This window comes from Pinus tabuliformis, chromosome 5_1 (assembly GCF_031772625.1).
Source record: "Pinus tabuliformis cultivar Carrire ecotype Pingquan chromosome 5_1, CPIR1, whole genome shotgun sequence".
In the NCBI taxonomy this organism is placed as follows: domain Eukaryota; kingdom Viridiplantae; phylum Streptophyta; class Pinopsida; order Pinales; family Pinaceae; genus Pinus; species Pinus tabuliformis.
In genome coordinates this window covers 110,945,290-110,962,369 of record NC_142305.1, presented here as the reverse complement: position 1 = coordinate 110,962,369, position 17,080 = coordinate 110,945,290, and the positions used below count along the sequence as shown (strand labels likewise).

The 17,080-nt window shown below is 37.5% G+C and overlaps 1 protein-coding gene across 1 annotated transcript; it reads left to right on the top strand.

Annotated features, from left to right (window-relative positions):
* Positions 1 to 417: 417 nt before the first annotated feature.
* LOC149163671 (GTP-binding protein-like protein) lies at positions 418 to 15,844 on the top strand. Its single transcript, XM_089431801.1, has 10 exons — positions 418 to 639; positions 4,243 to 4,296; positions 4,395 to 4,568; positions 4,774 to 4,845; positions 5,169 to 5,228; positions 5,371 to 5,480; positions 5,982 to 6,281; positions 15,100 to 15,291; positions 15,403 to 15,454; positions 15,563 to 15,844. Exons 1-10 carry the CDS (start codon positions 598 to 600, stop codon positions 15,611 to 15,613), a joined length of 1,107 nt encoding a protein of 368 aa, XP_089287927.1. The 5' UTR covers positions 418 to 597; the 3' UTR covers positions 15,614 to 15,844.
* Positions 15,845 to 17,080: the final 1,236 nt, after the last annotated feature.

Sequence of the window (17,080 nt, the reverse complement as noted above, 5' to 3'; positions counted from 1 at the left end):
GACAATGAACAAATGATTAAGGTAGGCTATTTGGACTTATATAAAATAAAAAACATTAGGTTTGGAGTTTACATCAGAGGATGCGGCATAGAATGGAAATAATCGACCACATGTAGAGTTTGTCAACCTTTAGCTTGGAATATAATGGAAGTAGGAAAGACTAATATGTAGGGTTTAGAATGTATGTGATTTCTTCTATGTGATTTCTACCAAAAGACTTTGATTAAAACCGCTGACTACTTAACGAATTCTAAATTTATAGATGTTAAAATGCGGATATAAATAAATTTATAGATGTTAAAATGCGGATATAAAAAAAAGCTTTTATTTATTATTATTTATATTTTTGGAAGGGTGCCTTGAAAAAATTAAAAGTATATGAAAAATGAAAAACCCAAATACCAAATGTCGACTGTCTCGAAAGACCTCACCAATTCTACAAACTCATTTCATTAAATCTATAAACTCATTTCATTATTTCTGCTATAGCGCTCGCCAAAACACTGTACAGTTTCTTCTCAATTCCTTCCGTAAAACCCTTAAACAACTCGCATAGGTCGTTACAGACGGAGCTTCTGAACTGAATCAACCGTAACCATGGCGACTACATTGCAGAAAATCAAGGATATTGAAGATGAGGTACGTGACTTCGCTATTCCACATTCAGGGAAATTAAAATTAAAATGATTTATACAAGTCTGTTTTTTAGGGGATTTAAATCGTTTTTTTGTTGTTTACTTCTTCCATTTACTCTGTTGCTTCGTTAAAGTCTACGTTCTATTATGTTGTTCTCTGGATCGCGCACTCTCTTTTCTTTTTTCCCTTTTTTTTTTAAACCACGAGAACGAAAAAAACCGACTATCTTTCATTAAACAAAAGTTATTTACATTTTCAAACTTTCTGTTTACCCCAATTTTCTGGATTCGTCTGGAGAATCTCTCAGGGGAGAGAGTGTACTTCAACAGCTAGAGGCATTTCGAAATTTATCGATTTTTGAAGTTTCTGTTTTGAACGTTTAAAACCTTATACTTTACCTCCCCACGCTCGTTTACTCTGAATTTCGTCATTTCTGCCGGAGGTGTTTATGGGATTTTTAATGAAGCTTCTCAGTTCTTAAAGTAAATTTTGCAGTCTACTTGAATAAAATTGTAATTATAATTGGAATTCTAGCCAGAGTTTTTCTAAGCTTCAGAGGGCCTGAAAGGCAGAAATGATGCAGACTCTGATCGAGGAGCTTTGATGTTATTCATCCAGATGCAGCCAAAAATAAAATCCCCCAATCATCAATAAGATTCTTGCTTATCTGTTATTTGTAAAATTCTTTCATAAATATGCTATTCATATGGCATAACTACTCTCTACCAACATTAAAGTCCAACATGAAAATAAAAATAACGTCACCTGGTGCGACAACCGCAATAACATAAGTTCAAAATGAATACTGGCATTCACGCAGGCACACCAAACACGATTATAACCAGCATAATAAAATAAATTTAGATCAGGCTGCTAGGGTCGTCAGTCTAGTGGTTTGAGGTATTATCCTTGTCATTATTGGCTGCACTCCAACCTTGCACTGGTGGTGGCTTGGACTCAGCTGCATTAATTTCCCGAGCATCAGTTTCCTGCCCAAACTGCTCCGAGCCAGCTTGGGAACCTTGTCATTCGGTGGTCAGGGAGGGGGGCTGTCATCGCTCAGCATTCCCTGAAGATCCGACCTGGTATGCGGTGAGGCCGACCTGTACTCTTCTTTGACTGCTGTGAATGTGCCAAGGCAGCCAGAGAATCTGCGGGCAGCTCTGAGGTCATTTTTGCATGGGGCTACACAAATAGTCCAAAAGCTTACAAATGTGGCCGAGGTCCAGCTTGATCTTCTGGACATGGGCGGCCCATGGAAAAGGCCCATGGAAAATACTTATCTGCAGGATCTTGAAGGTGCTTATCATTGACAAAATGGAATAGGTCATGTGGATATTGCTAATAGTGTCTAGTCATTCAAACAATTCTTACATGCCTTTTTTGTTATTTTAATCATAGGGGTTTTCAGACTGACGAATACAGTGTTAAGCATTTCCTTGGCAATTCATTTCTCTTCCATGTTTTTAATTTTGCTTTTGTTTCATCATTCAGTCTGCATGAGCAGCCATGGGTGTAAGTCGAAACCCCTCTGAACTCTGCCAAGATTGGAAATTGGTTTATAACTCTATTCCTGTCCAAATCTAACCAAGGCTGATGCCGTTTTGATGTATGGACCCTGCTGAATTGAACCCTAAGCAATTTGAATCTTGATAAGCTCCTCGGTGAAGCTCACTAATATATGTATTATATGAGTTCTGAAAGGGTGGAAAATTGTTAACTGGTAGGGATTTTGTGATCCCTGTATTGTGGTGGTGTATCTTAGCTGAAATCTTCTTGAGCAATTTGGAACCTTCCATAATATAAAAGCCTATCTTGTTTTGTTGCAATTGGTATCTTCATTACGACCTTTGTGGATTCTTTGTAGTCTACGCTGTATCCCTACGTTACCTGAACCAGAAAATGGGAAATGGAAGGGAAACAGGTTTGAATTGAAAAATAAGGGCAAGAAACATTTTAGAGTTTCGGCCATACATACGCAAGAATAATAATATTTCAACTATCATCATAGATAAAATTTTAAATCATTTTAGTTCATACAAAATATTTCATATTCATAACAAAAATTTGGTCTGAAAGCATTGTAGGAAAATTTGAATACTAACACGATTCAGTATTGAAATATTTGCAACAAAAATAACCCAGTATGTCTTCAATATGGAAGTATGCGTCTTGTAGATACAACAATATGCTTGCTTTAATTTTTTGAAGAATTTCAACCTCATGTATGCATAGTAGATCAGAAAAAGTAATCTGTTCCTTGAATTTTTGACGATACAATTTATATTTAGAGTTTTTTATTTAAAAAAATATTTTTGGGGTTTTTACTCTGTATATTTTGGTTTATGGGTTTTCGGGTATAAAAGATGTGAGATATGATATCAAAGCCAGTGAAAAGCCATATCTCTACGGTACAGGAAATTTGTCATTTTTTGTGCTTCTGCCAAATTTCTGTACAGCAAAGGTCAATATGGCTGAATCTTGCTACTATGGTGGAAAGTAAATATTCGTAGAAACTAAATCTATACATATGGCTCACTCTCTTTTCTTTGTCAAGAGGAAACTAAATATCCAAAGATACATTGTCAATATACAAACGCACATGTTAGTATTAGTTGTCAAGATACACAGACACGCAGGCATGTGTTATGATTGATTGTCAGGATGTGATGGGGAAAGGGTCAAGCTTTGGTCAAGTCGTTGTAACTTGTAACTTTCACAAAATGTAAATTACATATTTTTCTTCAAAGTATATACATTAGTGGTTGACTCTAGAGTGAGTATGCATAAGTTCTTTTGGTTCAGTTAGTTCTGTTGACCTGATGATAAGTTGTGAACAATCTCTTGTAGATTGATACATGGTTCCCAAGAATATTTTATTGGGCTTAATTTAATCTCAACACCAACAACTTTCAGAAATTTGGCATATGCATTTTTATTGAAAACATTTTCAAGGTTTCCACATTTAAATTGATAGATATATCTTCTCCAGCACTATGCAAACATTAATAAAAAGAGGTTCAATTGTTGAGCTTGCAATACACTGGGGTTCATTTCTGAGTCAGCAATTCACATTTTTTTACCCTAATCATTAATTTTCAACCATTTGGGTTTTGGGTTTTTCTCTTGGAAGTTTTGTTGCTACCAAGATTTTAAGACTTGCACCCTGAACTGACTTAATCGAGTGCACTAACCCTAGGATAGATTTCTGCCCTACTTCAACGATCAAAACTTAAGAAATATTTATTGATTCCCCCCTCGTCTTTTGAAGTTTTTCCAAGCCTAAGGCTGGAGTTGTCACTAGGTGACAGGTTGTGACCAATTCCTCTAGGGAGAATCTGAGAGATAGCAATCTCTATATTGATATCCTTCAGTAACTTGTATTATTAAGTTCTCATGTATAATCATGCTCCACTTTTATGTTTCACATCCATTCTGTCATATGTTTAGGGACAATTGAAAAGTTGGATGAAAGTTTATAGACTTGTAAAGTAACTGCCAGTCCTTATATCAGTAGTAAATTTTGTACATTGAGAAGATTGGAGTTATAATCTATCAGTAAAATTTCTGTGGATAAGATCTTATTGCTTCAGTTTGCTGCTGCAGATGGCAAAAACACAGAAAAACAAGGCTACAGCTCATCATTTGGGTTTGCTAAAGGTATTGAGATCAGCAGATTTTTCTTAGCATTCTCTTTGAGAACACCTTAAACTTTTTTATTGCTTGTTTTAATTTTTCTATATAAATGCCTGTTAAAGGCCAAGCTTGCTAAATTACGACGAGAAATTCTTGCTCCTCCTACAAAAGGAGGGGGAGGTGCTGGTGAAGGCTTTGACGTTACTAAAAGTGGAGATTCCCGTGTTGGACTTGTGGGGTTTCCATCAGTTGGAAAGTCTACTCTTCTGAACAAGTTGACAGGTACTTTCTCTGAGGTATGTCATCTAATTTAACAGCATTTGCATGTTTGTGTATTTTCTAATAATACCTGCAGTGTAATGTACTGGTATTTTGGAAATTTTTAGTATTGTATAAACTGACATAATTATTCAATATAATTGGAATGAGAAGACACTTGTATAATGTTACTGGTTCTTTTTCTTGGTTTTTAAGCTAATTATGTTCATCAAATTTTATTAGGTGGCATCATATGAATTCACCACTCTAACATGCATTCCTGGTGTTATTCGTTATAGAGGTGCAAAGCTGCAGGTATATCTCTTTTCTGTCCATCTGTTGTATTTGCATTTGTTTCTTTGCTGTTCATTCCTTCATTAACTCTGCGTGACATTACAGTAGTGCCCTTTCTTGGACTACATAATTAACTGTTATTGTTTCCTGTTTTTATGCATCTATCACTACTTGAAGCACATTTTGCTTTTCTTTAATTCTTTTGAAAATTAATAACCATATATGTGATAAGTTGATAACTTTCTTGAATGCACCTTTTTTTTCATTAAATTATGTGGACTTACTACTTCTTGCATTGTATTGACTATATGAGATATGTCGGCTTTGTTTATTGCATATTACAGTTACTAGACCTTCCAGGAATCATTGAAGGTGCAAAAGATGGCAAGGGGAGAGGAAGGCAGGTAAGATACCGTGCTCCATTCAGGCCCTTTAATAATAACAGATATTTTTCACCAGGGATTATTTACCATGAGAAATCTAGTTTTTACGTGACAACTTAGACTAATAATAAAAATAAATTATTATTTTTATTCTTCTTTCCAGGTTATCAGTACTGCAAGAACTTGCAATTGTATTTTGATAGTTCTTGATGCTATCAAACCCATTACTCACAAGCGCATTATAGAAAAAGAGCTTGAAGGATTTGGAATCAGGTAGAGATGAGTCCATTTATTTCTGCATTTTGAGTTTTGCCTTTAAATATTTTGTGACTATTGTTGTAATTATGTGAATTGGTAACCTGTTTGCTTGGAAGAATATGTGATTACAAGGTGTAATTTATGTGATTCTGGCAGGTTGAAGTTCATTGAACACAGACCAGAAGTTTTGATTTCTAATTGAGTATAAAAATAAAATTTATAATAGAAATCTATAGATCCAACATATTGTTAAAGTGACATTCCCTATAATGACTCTGATCTATCATTGAGCTCTACAACTCTTGCAAGTTGTCATTCATCTTTCAGCAAGGTGTTATTGTAATAACCAGTGTTCTTTTGATTAGGTCAGCCAATCATTTTTTTTGCCATTTTGGCTCGTTGGCATGTGAAGACAAGTTTACACTGTAGAATAACACTACAATAATGAGACTTCCGTTGGGGATGCTTTATTGCGAGGAAATTTAACTACTAATCAGAAGATGGTTTGCTTTGCAGGTTGAACAAGGAACCTCCTAATTTGACATTTAGGAAGAAGGACAAGGGTGGAATAAATTTCACATCTACTGTGTCCAACACACTCCTGGACCTTGAGACTGTTAAGGCGATTTGTGGAGAATACAAGATTCATAATGCTGATATTTCTCTTCGCTATGATGCAACTGCAGATGACCTTATAGATGTGATTGAAGGTAGTCGCATATATATGCCTTGCATATATGTTGTTAACAAGATTGACCAGATAACTCTCGAGGAATTGGAGATTTTGGATAAATTGCCTCACTACTGCCCAGTCAGGTGATTCATAATTACAGTTCCATTCTCCATCCCTTATTTTTTTTTTCATCGTTTAAATAGTTTAATCAGGGAAGTTGATTGCATTAGATGTTTTATGTTGAAGCATGTCACTGTTTCTGCATACTAGGTGGAAATTAGTAAATTATACCCATTGTTCTGATAAAGGAGTCCATAGATTAGCATGTTCTTTCATTTTGTAATAATACCATTTTTTATCTACAGGTTCTTCAAAACAAATTTATTCTGTTATAGGACCTAAGCTTTCAATTTATAATAATATTCTTATGCTTACCAAAGCTTTTCTATTTTGGAAAAGATAATATACGTATTCATTTACATATATTATACAGATAGTGGGGGTTTTTAACTATGGATTTCCCCAGAAAACTTTTGTGTTGTGTGATTGGATTCTTCTTTTTTATGCTTTTTGATTTCATCGATCAATTATTATTTCCGTTGATGAGTAGGGTACATTCAAGTCAGTTGTTTTAGCATATTACAATCTACAGTTTGAATCTACAAGGAATTTGTATCTTTGGTCCTCAGGTTCCATGATGTCATTTGAGTCCTCCACACTGGGCCACTCTGCCTGCATATTTCTTTCCTGTACCAGATCCATTGTTAAACTTTTGAGATGAATCCCCCAGTTTATTGAGCAGCTTCCTCCATAAGTCTGAACCCCCCACTACCTTTACCATAGTAAAGTAAGATCCAATGAACCGCCCTGCCCACCAAAAGAAGCAAGAGACCCAAAGAGCGAGGGCTCATTGAGCATGACAAACAAGGATACTGCAAATTGTGACACCAGGGGCCATACAGAGGCCAAAAGAGTTCAAGGAACTCTCTAATGTGCTGATAACAACTAAGAGAACAGGAACCAAAACAGAGATTATCCTTCAGAACTGTAAGTTTTAACCCTGTACAATCAATCACCGCAAACAGATTCCTAATTAAAAAACAGAAAAGGTACAATGGCAACCACACAAATTTACACAGATTTTGTCCCTGAAACCCAAACCGGGGAAAACCAGCAAGCTTTATTATTATTATTTTATTTTCTGTACAGTGTTACAGTGCAATATATATCCAGCGGCAAACACAAACTGCTAATCCAACCATAGTTCCATATTCAAAACTACAAAACCATGGGGCAAAACCACTATGTGCCACAGCCACTTTTAGCAAAACTATGGGTTGAAAACTACCAAAAACGGAAGCAAAAAACCACCCATTTTTTTTTTTCAGGGTGTTGCCCTGAACCCAGTGCAGGGGGGCTCCTGCCGCCATACATACCCCCTGACCAGAGGGGGCTGAACAGCCGCCCTGGGAAACCCCTTCGTTTGTGGTGCATATAAGTCATGCAAAGAATATAATGCATAGCCAACAAGAACAACCCTGACATTACTCAATTCACTAGTGTGACCAAAAAATTTTGCCCAATCTCGACATCAATCAACACAGTTGAACCATAACATAAATATCAGCACCTAGAACTTAAGACAGCATGTAGCAGAAATAGAGCAGATACCACAAGACGAGAAGCTGTGCATATATAAACTAAATCCCTGTGTCCCTTCAACACAGACAATACAATATTAAACTCTGCTGAGGAACGAGAATCAAACAGTCCAACCTCAAACCAAATAACAAGGAAGAGCAGACCTAGGGGGAGGCTCGAATTTCACTAGATTACTATGATCACACAACCCAGGCTTATACCTCTGCAGCATAAACACACAGACCCATACTATAAAGCTGCATCCGAAAGAAAATTTACCTTGGTTCCAAGACGATTGCTCATAAACACACAGACCCATACTATAAAGCTGCATCCGAAAGAAAATTTACCTTGGTTCCAAGACGATTGCTGGCCAGCTACCATTAGACCGGTGCATTGAACCTCCAATCCCTCCTCTGCCTTGTTCAAGTAAGAAAGCTAAGCTACTCAGGGGGCACACAAACTGAGAGTGCCACCTTCAGAAAGATCATGCTGAGGCTCACCTCTATCCTGAAGCATATCCATCCATAATTTTGCTCCCCTTAGGTGACGTACTGAGCGTAATTCCCTCTTGAATTTATCATCACACCGCAATTGCATTAGCACCATCATCCCACTGCCATCGAATTCGAAATGACTTGCGCATTGTTGGCATTCTGATACAAGTGTTGTCCTTGATGGGAACTCACTCAGAAGCAGGTACAAGTGATGGCAACTTAATCAGAGGACAGATCTTAGTACAGCAGGACAAGAAAGAGATATACGCAGGTTCATCAAGGAAAATCAGCGTATACACGCAGGTTGGCTTCAGTAAAAGCGCGTACATGTGAAAACGTACCTTTGGTCCGTGGCGGTTAGTCCTTGGAAGTTGTGCCTATGGTTTTGGACCATGGTGTCTCGACGGGCGTGTCGATCCCTAGTTTTGAAGTTGATGGTATTGTGTTACTATGGTTTTGGACCGTGGTATTGTGAAGGGCCTAAGGCTATATAAGGAGAAGATCATTAGGCAAAAGGGGAAAGCAATGTGTGTCTGATGAAGTGAGAAGATCTGGTATTGCTGGTTATCTGTTCGGGACGCTCGGCAAGGGTCGGATCTGACAGCGAAGGTATAAGTAATTATTTCTAGATCTGCATGCGGGTTGCCTTTGGAGAAAGCGCGTATACACGCGGTTTTGGTATAGCGAAGTAGCGTATGCATAATAAGATTTGATATTTCAGGTTGCTGTTGATTCTGGTGGTTGTTGCAGAGTTCTGGGCTCTGGTTTGTGTTCTGTGTTCTTGATGACAGGGTTTCAGTGATTCAGTATTGGGTGATTTAGAGAATTATGATGCAAGTATAAGTATAAGTTGATGATTGTATTGCAGCAGTGTTTGTTTTGTACTCATGGATCCAGTCTGAAAATTGATGAAACGTGGTCCCTGTAGGAAAGAGCTAGTACAAGAGCTGAGGGGGTTGTAGCTCCCTTCCAGAAATAGTTGGAAAACGAGAGAGGGTTGTAGCCCTCTGTAGGTTGTAGCCTGCGTGCTGGTAAAGGACTGCACCAGTACATTGTAAAAGAAGTTTCTTATTAAAGAAGAAAGAGACGAATTGCAGCAGGTGGTTTTCATCCACATTGGGTTTCCACCTTATATCATGGTGTTCATGTGTGTGGCTTTTATGTGATGATCTGTTCTGTTATACTGCACCTGTTTACTGTCAATGTGGTTAATAATGTTCTGATGCATTTACTGAAGATAAGCTAACTGAATCATAAGATTTCTGGATATACGCTAGTTGCTTTAGACACAGTAGCGTGTACACGCAGGTTCACTTAACTGAAGTAGCGTATATGTTTCTGAGCATGAAATTTGAAAAGTATTATTGATCTGATAATACTGATTCACCCCCCCCTCTCAGTATTATTTCCAACAATTGGTATCAGAGCAGGTTCTTCAGAGGAAGCTTGATTGCTTGAAGGAAAAGATCCATCAGAATGGCTAATCCAGAAAGAGAGGTACACATCAGGCCACCAGTCTTTGACGGGAACAATTTTACCCACTGGAAGATAAGAACCACTGCATATCTACAATCACTTGGAGCAGAAGTTTGGGGAATCGTAGAAGGAGGATACAAATTCCCATCAGCAACTCCTACAGATCCAGCAGAGAAAAAGCAATATGAGCTCAATGCCAAAGCTGTTACTGTCCTATTGAGTAGTTTGACACAATCAGAATTTATGAAGATCATGCATTTCAAATCAGCTAAGGAAATATGGGACAAAATCGTTACAAGCTACGAAGGAGATGATCAGGTAAAAAGAGCAAAGCTTCAAACTCTCAGAATCCGGTATGAAACTCTTAAGATGCATAGTAATGAAAGCATAGCTAATTATTTCCTGCGTATGGATGAGATTGTAAATTGTATGAGGGATCTGGGTGAAGAATTTGAGGAAGTTGTCTTAGTTGAAAAGGTTTTGAGATCTCTGTCTGCTAAATTTGATTCTAAAGTATCTGCCATAGAAGAAAAGGAGAATGTGCAGAAAATCACCATGTCACAGCTTCACGGGATCTTAACTGCTTTTGAAATGCGACAAGAGGTACCATCAGAAGCCGCATTCGAAGCGTCAGAGGAAGAAGATGAGGTAAATTTTGTCAAGAATCTTGAACGGGGAACTGGACGGTTCAAAGGTAAGCTACCTTTCAAATGTTTTCTATGTGGTAGAGTTGGTCACTATGCTGCTAGATGCCCTGATAACAAAGGAAAGATGTCTGAAGAAGATGGTAGAAGCTATTATACCCATGTTAAAGGTAATGATTCATTCAATGATAGTGAAGATATTAGAAGTCTCATGGCACATGAAAAGAAGAATGCTTCATCCAATAATAGTGAAGATATTAGAAGTCTCATGGCACATGAAAAGAAGAATGCAGAAACTGAAGAAGTTACCAAATTAAACGAACAATTGGAGACAGAAACCAGGGTGAGGGAGCAATTGCAGGATATAGTAAAGGATCAGAGCATAACTATTCAGAGACTTGAATCAAAGATCCTCTCTCTAAAAGAAGATCTTAAAAAATCAAGAGAACAGAACAGAGAAGCTCTTGAAGATCAAGAACATGAAGTGATCAAACTAAAGCGACAAGTGGAAGAAGGAAGAAAAGCTGAAGAAGACCTAAGGAATCAGTATCTGAAAAAGGAAGAACAACATCAAGTTGAGGTAAATATCTTGAAAGGTAAATTAGAAGAAAAGGATAAGCTTTTACGATTTCAAGATAGTACTAAAGTCTTGGATGATATTCTTAATAGTCAAAGGTCTCCTGCTATCAAAACTGGTCTTGGTTTTCATGAATATGTTGAAGGTGAATCTAGTTCACAAGGTGAGGCAAGAAACTCTGATGAGAAATCTGAAATGCTCAACAAGGAACAACCAAGGAAAGAAATTCCTCAAGAAAGATCCTTTACTCCTAACTATGGAAGTGATAGACGATTATTTCCTCCTCTGAATAATGTTGAATGTTATGTATGTCATAATCTTGGACATGTTGCAGCCAGATGTAGAAGTAGAATGGTTCAAGACCATTACAAAAGATCATCGCATCCCAGGTATTTCAGAGGATATTGCTTTGCCTGCAATGAATATGGACACAAAGCAATTGATTGCAATAGAAGGAACGTGAAATATGTAAGATGTTATACATGCAACAAATATGGGCATAAAGCAAGGGAATGCAGGAGCAGATTTCAAAATTCAAAACAAGAGGACCATACATCATCATAGTTCCAGGAATTGAAAAAGACAGAATTAGAGACAGAAAGGTGTGGCATAACTCAGTCAGCTGACATAACAGACACAGGGGAATCTGAAAGTGATGAATTTCAGTATTCCATCTTGCATACGTTGATATAATGAAGACAAGTCGCGTATATACGCGAGTTACAGGCTGCAAAGTCGCGTATATGTAGAAAGGGCAGCAGAACAGACCCAGGAAATGGTTCAGTCATGGTTGGCTCAGGCTCAGGGGGAGCATAAAGGGCAGCAGAACAGACTCAGGAAATGGTTCAGTCATGGTTGGCTCACGCTTAGGGGGAGCATATACTTCAAATTCATTGTTGGCATTATGGTTGCTGATGAAACTAAATGATACATCTTGTTGTTTGATCAAAGGAATGGTATTGCAGGCTTATGCGTATGGTACAGATCATATATGATAAATGATAATTATTGCTGGTCTTAGAACCCGCATCTGCTCAGGGGGAGCATGGATGGATTGATACAACTTGGCATATACAAAGGGGAGCCAAATCAGAAACTTCAGCATGTACTCAGGGGGAGTATGGACAGCAGAAGGTATACCAAAGAAGAGAATATCTTGGTCCGCCCTTTGCCCTTGATGTCAAAGGGGGAGAGTGACTTGGTGTAGTGGTTGCCATCAAGTCCAAAGGGGGAGATTGTTGGCATTATGATACAAGTGTTGTCCTTGATGGGAACTCACTCAGAAGCAGGTACAAGTGATGGCAACTTAATCAGAGGACAGATCTTAGTACAGCAGGACAAGAAAGAGATATACGCAGGTTCATTAAGGAAAATCAGCGTATACACGCAGGTTGGCTTCAGTAAAAGCGCGTACATGTGAAAACGTACCTTTGGTTCGTGGCGGTTAGTCCTTGGAAGTTGTGCCTATGGTTTTGGACCATGGTGTCTCGACGGGCGTGTCGATCCCTAGTTTTGAAGTTGATGGTATTGTGTTACTATGGTTTTGGACCGTGCTATTGTGAAGGGCCTAAGGCTATATAAGGAGAAGATCATTAGGCAAAAGGGGAAAGTAATGTGTGTCTGATGAAGTGAGAAGATCTGGTATTGCTGGTTATCTGTTCGGGACGCTTGGCAAGGGTCGGATCTGACAGCGAAGGTATAAGTAATTATTTCTAGATCTGCATGCGGGTTGCCTTTGGAGAAAGCGCGTATACACGCGGTTTTGGTATAGCGAAGTAGCGTATGCATAATAAGATTTGATATTTCAGGTTGCTGTTGATTCTGGTGGTTGTTGCAGAGTTCTGGGCTCTGGTTTGTGTTCTGTGTTCTTGATGACAGGGTTTCAGTGATTCAGTATTGGGTGATTTAGAGAATTATGATGCAAGTATAAGTTGATGATTGTATTGCAGCAGTGTTTGTTTTGTACTCATGGATCCAGTCTGAAAATTGATGAAACGTGGTCCCTGTAGGAAAGAAGGTTGTAGCCTTCTGTAGGGTCAGCACCTAAGTACTAGTAAATGGATCGGCTAGTACAAGAGCTGAGGGGGTTGTAGCTCCCTTCCAGAAATAGTTGGAAAACGAGAGAGGGTTGTAGCCCTCTGCAGGTTGTAGCCTGCGTGCTGGTAAAGGACTGCACCAGTACATTGTAAAAGAAGTTTCTTATTAAAGAAGAAAGAGACGAATTGCAGCAGGTGGTTTTCACCCACATTGGGTTTCCACCTTATATCATGGTGTTCATGTGTGTGGCTTTTATGTGATGATCTGTTCTGTTATACTGCACCTGTTTACTGTCAATGTGGTTAATAATGTTCTGGTGCATTTACTGAAGATAAGCTAACTGAATCATAAGATTTCTGGATATACGCTAGTTGCTTTAGACACAGTAGCGTGTACACGCAGGTTCACTTAACTGAAGTAGCGTATATGTTTCTGAGCATGAAATTTGAAAAGTATTATTGATCTGATAATACTGATTCACCCCCCCCCCCCCTCTCAGTATTATTTCCAACAATTTACCTTGGTTCCAAGACGATTGCTGGCCAGCTACCATTAGACCGGTGCATTGAACCTCCAATCCCTCCTCTGCCTTGTTCAAGTAAGAAAGCTAAGCTACTCAGGGGGCACACAAACTGAGAGTGCCACCTTCAGAAAGATCATGCTGAGGCTCACCTCTATCCCGAAGCATATCCATCCATAATTTTGCTCCCCTTAGGTGACGTACTGAGCGTAATTCCCTCTTGAATTTATCATCACACCGCAATTGCATTAGCACCATCATCCCACTGCCATCGAATTCGAAATGACTTGCGCATATCCTAAAGTAAGGCACTGGATTATCAAGCCACAACTCGATAAATTGCCATCATATATAACCGTTCTTGTCCAACAAATGAATGCACCTTACCCCTGGATACATGACCATATGGTCTGCTTATGTGGAAGACGTCTCTGCCTAATGAAGGGCCCAGATAGGACTCATGGCTTCTCCCAGGCCTATGATGGGAGAGCCATCAATCTAATGTTGATTGGGTCATAGATGGGAAGTTTAGGGAAGTGGGGCATATCCCTTTGCCCCTCTCCAAACTAAATTTCCTTTGTTCATCTTCACACCAGTGTTTGCCATATGATCAGCCACTGAATTATTCATTCTTAGGACAAAGCTTTGTTTCACAGGTATTTTATTGTAAAGGCCTTGAATTTCGTAAAAGATGTTCCTCAGTCTCAGATCCGGGGGGAGAGACCCTGAATAGAGATGAATTATCAGAGAAGCAGTCACCTAATATGGTCACTTCTTGGACTTTCAGACTTATCAGTTGAAACAATCCTTGGTATAGAGTGTATGCTTCTGCAATGTTATTTGAGGCAATGCCTAATCCCCAAGCAAAGAAATATTCCTCATTGTTCTCAGGGTGATAAATCACCCCCCTGCTCCTGCCACCTTTATCTCTACATATGATACATAAGATAATTTTGTTAATGCTAAACACATGACCACAAGTAGGTCAGTACAGTATACACTGTGGGAGTGCAAAGGTCACTCCTGTATAGGAATTGGCTTTAGACCATGTATGATGTATCCCAATAGCTAACAGTCTTTCTACCGCTGTACGTAGAGATCACCTGAATTGTTAACACTACGACTGACCGAATATTGTAAAAGCATTATCAGATATACCTCAAACATTTCTTGGTTTTTGCTTGGGGTTCTTGAGCTGCTCCACAAGGGCCTCATCTTTTGACCTCCTTTATACTGTTGGTTGAATTGCTCTGTTTCATTCAACACTAATAACTCAACTGGCATTTCCAGGATTTTCTCCCGGAGGTCCCATCAAAATTTGGATTGAGCAAATTCTCTAGAAAGCAAACCTGCTTGGATTTATGGTCCCTTTAAAGTTATATAACAGTTAGAAAATGAGTGTCATTTAACAGTTCTAACCAGTTAATGTAATTTCCATCTATTGTATTTTCATTTGTTCTGTTAATGCCACAAATTGATATTGATTTTTGCATTGGCTTTTTGTAAATTTCAAAAATGAAGACTAAACACAGAAATTGTTCATGATGATTTTTATTTCCTTCTTTATAGTGCCCACCTGGAATGGAATTTGGATGGCCTATTGGAGAAGATATGGGAGTACTTAAATTTGACCCGAATATATACAAAGCCCAAGGGATTGAATCCGGACTATGAAGATCCTGTTATTCTTTCATCTAAATCACGAACTGTTGAAGATTTTTGTACTCGAATCCACAAGGATATGTTGAAGCAATTTAAATAGTAAGTTTGGATACTTTAAAGAGTTTCTCATATTAATTTTGTAATATTTTTCTGTTTTGATTAATGATTTATGGCACTGATATTTTATCTCTTCATTAATGTACTCGCCAGTGCATTGGTATGGGGTTCTAGCGCAAAACACAAACCTCAAAGGGTTGGGAAGGTATTGTCTTTTGCTTTTTTGCCACTGAAACAAAATTTCCCTTTAAAATATCAGATGATTGTTTAATAATTCAGATTTTTCTTTTTTTTTTTTAATTTTATTTTGCAGGATCATGAATTAGAGGATGAGGATGTAGTGCAGATTATAAAGAAGATATAAACATGGGGGGATTCTCTGTTTCATGAAAATTTATTGTTTCCCTTTTCGTGTCTTAACATGTAAATGAGCCATAGCAAGGGGGTTTTGATCATTGTTGTGTAACATAAGATCTGGAAATGTTGGAGATGTTGACAGGCTTTGTTGGGCAGTCTTCAGTTGAGAGACTGTCACAAGGACTACTTTGTATTTCAAAGGTTTCTGCATTATATAAGCATAGCCACATTGCATGTATGCAAAGTTTGTTCATTGTGATGTATTGGTTTATGTTGTCGCAGAAAACTGACTTACCTAGATTGCTTTAAGTATGTGCTTGCTTTAAGATTATACATTACCAGACTTACCTAGATTGCTTTAACAATGTGCTTGCCTTAAGATTATGCATATATTTTCAACTGCGTATGGTTCAAGTGATGGTGAAAATTTCCATTGTCGAAATATTTTTTATTGTTTTCACAATCACTAGGCTGGTTAAGTCTTCTTCCTCAGAAAATCATTAATTAAACTTTTTTGAACTACCTTAAGGCTTCACTTAATGCTATTTCATGAAATTCCAATTGTTTTGCTCATAGCAGAATTTTATTCGTTAAGTGGGGAAGTATTTTTTATTATTTCATAATCACTAGGCTGGTCAGTCTCTTCCTCAGAAAATAATTAGCTTTGAACTACATTTTCTGTCACATTATCAGCAAGTCAATCCAATGACCTTTGACGTTTGGCTAAGAAGTTGCGACTGAGTATTATTTGTGCGGCCGAATCCTCCCAGGAGTCGCCAATTATTTTGATCCGACGAACCCTCTCTTTTGGTAGGAGAGTAGGACATAAATTTGAGCCCTCTCTTTTGGTAGGAGAGTAGGACATAAATTTGAGTAGGGTATAAATTTGATGTACACTTTTACTCTTATTATTCTTGGCATGATTTGATGTTTATTTTTACTCATTATGATGTATTGTAATTTTGTTAAATTTTCGTTATGAATATAAAAACATAACTTTTTTTAATATAAATTGTGTGTATGAAGGAATTTTAGTTTTAACTTAATCATAAAATAAATATGGCTCAACCATATAATACGATACATACGATACATGTACTTGTTTGATAATACGATACGATACATGTACTTCTTTTATATTACTTTGAAAAGATCAAACATATTTAATCTTGTTTATTTTTTTTATCAAATTACTTTGAAAAGATTTTTATATTACTTTGAAAAGATCAAACATATTTAATCTTGTTTATTTTTTTTATCAAATTACTTTGAAAAGATCAAACATATTTAATGTTGTTTACTTTTATTATCAAATTATCTAATAGTTTAATGCGATTATTTAGTTGTTGTTTATGTAATTTTAAAGATTGTGACACATCACACCGAAGTGGTAGTTTAAAGTCTTTAATTATAATGCATTTTGAAGAGGAACAATCAATCTCAATTTTCAAAGTGATGAGTGGAATTAGAGGAC